Source organism: Nerophis lumbriciformis, linkage group LG01 (genome assembly GCF_033978685.3).
Source record: "Nerophis lumbriciformis linkage group LG01, RoL_Nlum_v2.1, whole genome shotgun sequence".
Taxonomy (NCBI): domain Eukaryota; kingdom Metazoa; phylum Chordata; class Actinopteri; order Syngnathiformes; family Syngnathidae; genus Nerophis; species Nerophis lumbriciformis.
The window spans coordinates 71,172,501-71,179,432 of record NC_084548.2 but is presented as its reverse complement, the minus strand read 5'-3'; the positions used below and the strand labels follow the sequence as shown (position 1 = coordinate 71,179,432).

The window sequence follows — 6,932 nt, the reverse complement described above, 5'->3', positions numbered from 1 at the left end:
AAGTTTAATTAAAAAAACATTTTTATGTTGTTGAATTTGCAAAAAGCAGTTTCATTTTTATTCTATTACAAATAAAAGCGGCAAAAATCGGAAAACATAATTTGGGTGGAACTGTATAATAAATTATGAATATGGCTGCAATCATAATATATGCAGTTCAAAAAAAACATTTTTATAGTTGTTGAATTTTCAAAAAGCAGTTCTATTTTTATTCTATTACCGGTACCAAAAAAAAAGCGGCAAAAATCGGGAAAAAAATCATAATTTGGGTGTAACTGTACAATAAATGTATACAAACTATGAATATGGCTGCAATCATAATATATGCAGTTTAATTTAAAAAAAAACAACGTTTTTATAGTTGTTGAATTTGCAAAAGGCTGTTTTATTTTTATTCTATTACCAAAAAAAAGCGGCAAAAAATCTGAAAAAATAAATAATTTGGGTGTAACTGTATAATAAATTTATACAAACTATAAATATGGCTGCAATCATAATATATGCAGTTTAATTTAAAAAAACATTTTCATAGTTGTTGAATTTGCAAAAAGCAGTTCTATATTTTCTATTACAAAAAAGCGCGGTAAAAATCTGGAAAAAAATAATTTAGATGTAACTATATAATAAATTTACACAAACTATGAATATAACTGCAATCAGAATATATGCAGTTTAATTTAAAAAAATGTTTTGTACTTGTTGAATTTGCAAAAAGCAATTCTATTTTTATTTTATTACAATAAAAAAGCGGCAAAAATTGGGAAAAAAAAACGTTTGGGCTGTAACTGTATAATAAATTCATACAACCTATGAATATGGCTGCAATTATAATATATGCAGTTTAAAAAACATTTTTATACTTGTTGAATTTGCAAAAAGCAGTTCTATTTTTATTCTATTACAAAAAAGCGGCAAAAATCGGAAAAAATAAATAATTTGGGTGCAACTGTATAATACATTTATACAAACCATGAATATGGCTGCAATCATAATATATTAAGTTTAATTAAAAAAAACATTTTTATAGTTGTTGAATTTGCAAAAAGCAGTTTCATTTGTATTCTATTACAAATAAAAGCGGCAAAAATCGGAAAACATAATTTGGGTGGAACTGTATGATAAATTATAAATATGGCTGCAATCATAATATATGCAGTTTAAAAAAAACATTTTTATAGTTGTTGAATTTTCAAAAAGCAGTTCTATTTTTATTCTATTACCAAAAAAAAATAAAAAAATGCAAAAAAAATTTTAGGTGTAACTGTATAATTAAATTTACACAAACTATGAATATGGCTGCAATCATAATATATGCAGTTTAATAAAAAACAACAACAATTTGACAGTTGTCAAATTTTCAAACAGCAGTTCTATTTTTATTCTAGTACAAAAATAAGTGGCAAAAATTAATAATTTGGGTGTAACTGTATAATAAATTCACACAAACCACGAATATGGCTGCAATCATAATATATGCAGTTTAATTTAAAAAACATTTTTATAGTTGTTGAATTTGCAAAAAGCAGTTCTATATTTTCTATTACAAAAAAAAGCGGCAAAAATCTGGAAAAAAATAATTTAGATGCAACTATCATAAATTTATACAAACTATGAATATGGCTGCAATCATAATATATGCAGTTTAATTAAAAAAACATTTTATACTTGAATTTGCAAAAAGCAGTTCTATTTTTATTGTATTACAAAAATAAAAGTGGCAAAAATCGGAAAAAATTAATTTGGGTAACTGTATAATAAATTTACACAAACTATGAATATAACTGCAATCATAATATATGCAGTTTAATTTAAAAAAACAGTTTTGTACTTGTTGAATTTACAAAAAGCAATTCTATTTTTATTTTATTACAATAAAAAAGCGGCAAAAATTGGAAAAAATAAATAATTTGGGTGTAACTGTATAATACATTTATACAAACCATGAATATGGCTGCAATCATAATATATTAAGCTTAATTAAAAAAACATTTTTATAGTTGTTGAATTTGCAAAAAGCAGTTTCATTTTTATTCTATTACAAATAAAAGCGGCAAAAATCGGAAAACAAATAATTTGGGTGGAACTGTATAATAAAAAATATAATATAATATATGCAGTTTAAAAAAAAACTTTTATAGTTGTTGAATTTTCAAAAAACAGTTCTATTTTTATTCTATTACCAAAAAAAATGCAAAAATAAATTTGGGTGTAATAGTATAATTACATTTACACAAACTATGAATATGGCTGCAATCATAATATATGCAGTTTAATTAAAAAAAAACAATTTTACAGTTGTGAAATTTGCAAAAATCAGTTCTATTTTTATTCTATTACAATAAAAAAAAGCGGCAAAAATTAAAAAAAAAAAAAAAAAAAGTAAAAAGGCTAACTATTACCAAACAATGGAAGAGTGTCTCCAGACTCTACTTGCTTAGGCTCAGGCTGAGCTGCACACATGTGGAGAATACAAACTGTTCTTTCTTTGCTGTGCTTGCAGTTTTTTAAAGTGACATCAAAGTTGGAAAAAAGTCACCCTGATTTTATTTTTCAAAACCAGCAAATTGAAGGAAACATTTGTGGAAAACAACAAAAAAAATGTACACTGTAAACAAGCCAACATTGGCTCAACATTGAATTGCAGAGACATCTTTGAAAGCAGTTTTGACAAGGTTCTCTTTGGAAAAAAAAAAAAAGGCACAACGTGGCAAATGCATATTGATAAGGAATGTACAGCAGAGGACAAAACGCTTGATCGTTGTGACTTGGGTAAAGTGTCCAGTGATACATTCATTTCATTTCAACACAGCAGAACAAGAAGAATGTATAGTTGAGGCAAAAAAAAAAAAAGGGAGGCAATGGACAACACAACTCCTTCCAAAAAAATGAGGTAGAATTTAACCTCCCTTTTTACCTCAGGCCTTGTGGGATGTTCAATAAATTAAGGATGCTACAGTTTGAAGACGGCTAAACGGGCGCCGAAACGGGAGATGCGAGGTTCACCTTGGATAAAGTGCAGGCTGGAGGTTTCATTTGTCGAGCGTGGGAAAGAAAAAAATAACTCAGCCCGTTTGCTTTACAAAAGGCTTCCGCGCATGTGTGAACATATAAATACGTGCGAGTGTAAATGTGACACATAGACAACGCTACATGTCCCACGGACTCTACAATTCAAGTCCGGCAGCGTTCGGGTGATTCCATGACGCGGCGCCCCCCCTGCGAGGTGAAACACTACACTAGCAAAGACCTGTTAAAAAAATACACACACGCAGCAGGAGGGGAACGGTACTACGTCACCAAGTTCTGACCTTAAAAGACGAGCCTTTAACGCAGTGATCCTTCAAAAAAAAAAAAAAAGAATGAAAGCATTTTCAAGTATTCAAACTCCTGCAAAAAAAAAGAAAAAAAATACCCGCATATATTTTTGTATCAAATAAAATACAGCTACAGTAGTTCTATTAAGCCAACTAAAACGCTTGATTGTACCTCATCCAGGCGAGTCCGGGCCGCCTAGTTCACCGCGATCTTGCCCTCCTCCATGAAATGCGGGAACTGGGATTTGGGAACGCCGTCGGAGCCGTTCTTGTCCATTTCGGCCACGCTGGCGGGCAGGCCCGAGTGCGAGCCCGAGTGCGAGTGCGAGCCGTCCATCTTCACCAGGCCCACGGTGGAGCCGATCAGCGGGGCGCCGCCGCCGGCGGGGCTCCCGGGGTGGGGGACGCCGCCCCCCTGGATGACGGAGATCTCGTTGGTCTTCATGGTCAGGCCGCCGCTGAAGGCCGAGGCGTACGGGTTCCACAGGGAGGGGTCGAAGTTCACGGGCGGCGCCGGCGGGGGGTCTTTGGGCGGGGCCGGCATCATTTCCGGTAAGATCTTGGCTTCGGAGCTCATCGCCATCAGGGCCATGGGGTTGTCGAGCGACAGACGCTGACCTCGCCTTGCAGAGTTGTTCCACATGTGGGTACCGATGTGCACCTGCGCACACACACACAACACCTCAGGAATCAAACACTTGCAGACAGTAGATCAACTTCAGACTCTCCTTTACACTAAACTGCCTCGGAAGATTACGGGAAAAAACCAAGAGATTACAAAATACATGTTAAATGTAAACAAAACGACTTTTTAAAGGTTGAACAAAAGACTGAGTTTTTGATGTTGGGTTATTTACAGAATAAATATTCCAATTCGGTGTTTAGTAAAAATGTTCTGTGATATCGATCGAAATTGACATCAGTGATAAAGAACATGTGAAATTTAATTTAATGTGTTTTTGGACAGCTTTTGATGTCCACAAGAAACACCTATGTTAGTTAGGTTCAGTATTTAGGAAAAATGTATGGCAAAAAAAAAAGCATACGTGTTGGGCGTTTGCGTAAAGCGAAAAAAACCCGTAAACATTGTGCGTTTGTGTAAAATGAAAACACACCTCTTCAGATTTCGATTAGTGTTCTGTGTCTTGTAATGTCCCGTCTTGTAATGTCCAGTGTTGTTATGTATTTTACTATGTACCGCTTTTATATTTCCTGTATTATGTATTATTACTTTGAACGGTTTTATATTTTAATTGTTATCCTGTAAAGAGTCTTTGAGTACCCTGAAAAGCGCTATACCAAATAAAATGAATTATTATTATTATTATTGTGCATTTGTGTAAAGCAAAAATAAAAATAAAAAAAACATTGTGCGTTTGCATAAAGCCAAAAAACCCACCCCGAAAACATTGTGCGTTTGCATGAAGCGGAAAAAAAACCTGAAAACATTGGGCGTTTGCGTAAAGCGGAAAAAACGCAGAACATTGGGCGTTTGCGTGAAGCGGAAAAAACGCAGAACATTGGGCGTTTGCGTAAAGCGGAAAAAACCCCGAAAACATTGTGCGTTTGCGTACAGCGAAAAGAAAAAGAAAACATTGTGTGTTTGCATGAAGCGAAAAAACCCCCGAAAATATTGGGCGTTTGTGCAAAGCGGAAAAAACGCAGAACATTGGGCGTTTGTATAAAGCGGAAAAAAAACCGAAAACATCGTGCGTTTGCATAAAGCCAAAAACCCCACCCCGAAAACATTGGGCGTTTGCATGAAGCAAAAAAAAAAAACAGAAAACTTTGGGCGTTTGTGTAAAGCGGAAAAAATGCAGAATATAGGGCGTTTGCGTAAAACGGAAAAAAACACGAAAACATTGTGCGTTTGCATGAAGCGAAAAACCCCCCAAAACATTGGGCGTTTGTGTAAAGCGGAAAAAACGCAGAACATTGGGCGTTTGTGTAAAGCGGAAAAAACCCCGGAAACATTGTCCGTTTGCATGAAGCAAAAAAAAAACCAGAAAACTTTGGGCGTTTGTGTAAAACGGAAAAAACGCAGAACATTGTGCGTTTGCGTAAAACGGAAAAAAACACGAAAACATTGTGCGTTTGCATAAAGCGAAAAAAAAACCCAAAAACATTGTGCGTTTGCGTAAAGCGGAAAAAACCCCGAAAACATAGTGCGTTTGTATAAAGCAAAAAAAACCACCCCGAAAACATTGTGCGTTTGCGTAAAGCGAAAAGAAAAAGAAAACATTGTGCGTTTACATAAAGCCAAAAACCCCACCCCGAAAACATTGTCCGTTTGCATGAAGCAAAAAAAACCCAGAAAACTTTGGGCGTTTGTGTAAAGCGAAAATATTGTGCCTTTGTGTAAAGCAAAAAAAAACCTCAAAAACATTGTGCATTTGCATGAAGCCAAAAAACTCACCCACGAAAACATTGTGTGTTTGTGTAAAGCGGAAAAAAAAACCGAAAACATTGTGCGTTTGCATAAAACCAAAACACCCACTCTGAAAACATTGTGCATTTGCATGAAGCGGAAAAAAAAAACCCCGAAAACAATGTGCGTTTGCGTAAAGCGTAAAAAACCCCGAAAACATCGTGCGTTTGTATAAAGCAAAAAAACCCACCCCGAAAACATTGTGCGTTTGCGTAAAGCGAAAAGAAAAAGAAAACATTGTGCGTTTGCATAAAGCCAAAAACCCCGCCCCGAAAACATTGTCCGTTTGCATGAAGCGGAAAAAAAAACAGAAAACTTTGGGCGTTTGTGTAAAGCGGAAAAAACGCAGAACATTGTGCGTTTGCGTAAAACGGAAAAAAACACGAAAACATTGTGCGTTTGCATAAAGCGAAAAAAAACCCCGAAAACATTGGGCGTTTGCGTAAAGCGGAAAAAAAACCGAAAACATTGTGCGTTTGTATAAAGCAAAAAAAACCACCCCGAAAACATTGTGCGTTTGCGTAAAACGAAAAGAAAAACAGAAAACTTTGGGCATTTGTGTAAAGCGGAAAAAACGCAGAACATTGGGCGTTTGCGTAAAGCAGAAAAAAAAAACGAAAACATTGGGCGTTTGCGTAAAGCGGAAAAACCTTTAGACATTTAGGGGTTTGTGTAAAGCAAAAAAAAAAAAAAAAAAACTAAAACATTGTGCGTTTGTGTAAAGCGAAAATATTGTGCGTTTGTGTAAAGCAAAAAAAACCTCAAAAACATTGTGAGTTTGCATGAAGCCAAAAAACCCACACACGAAAACATTGTGTAAAGAGGAAAAAAAACCCGAAAACATTGTGCGTTTGCATAAAGCCAAAACACCCACCCTGAAAACATTGTGCATTTGCATGAAGCGAAAAAAAAACAAAACCCGAAAACATTGTGCGTTTGCGTAAAGCGGAAAAAACGCAGAACATTGGGTGTTTGCGTAAAGCGGAAAAAACGCTGAACATTAAGCGATTTCGTAAAGCAAAAAAAACAAAAAGATTGTGCGTTTGCATTATTGGGAAAAAAATAAAATAAACATTGGACATTTGTGTAAAGCGAAAACATTGTGCATTCTTTAAAAAAAAAAATCGAAAACAGTGGGCGTTTGCGTAAAGTGGAAAAAACGCAGGACATTAGGCGATTTCGTAAAGCAG

General features: G+C 34.9%; 1 protein-coding gene across 1 annotated transcript in view; it reads right to left on the bottom strand.

Annotated features, from left to right (window-relative positions):
* Nucleotides 1–2,356: 2,356 nt before the first annotated feature.
* The window catches only part of sall4 (spalt-like transcription factor 4), a 12,274-nt gene continuing 7,698 nt past the window's right edge, over nucleotides 2,357–6,932 (bottom strand). Inside the window, exon 4 of the mRNA XM_061925331.1 lies at nucleotides 2,357–3,975. Coding sequence (XP_061781315.1) covers nucleotides 3,511–3,975 — 465 coding nt within the window. The 3' untranslated portion in view covers nucleotides 2,357–3,510. The remainder of the gene's footprint in view (nucleotides 3,976–6,932) is intronic.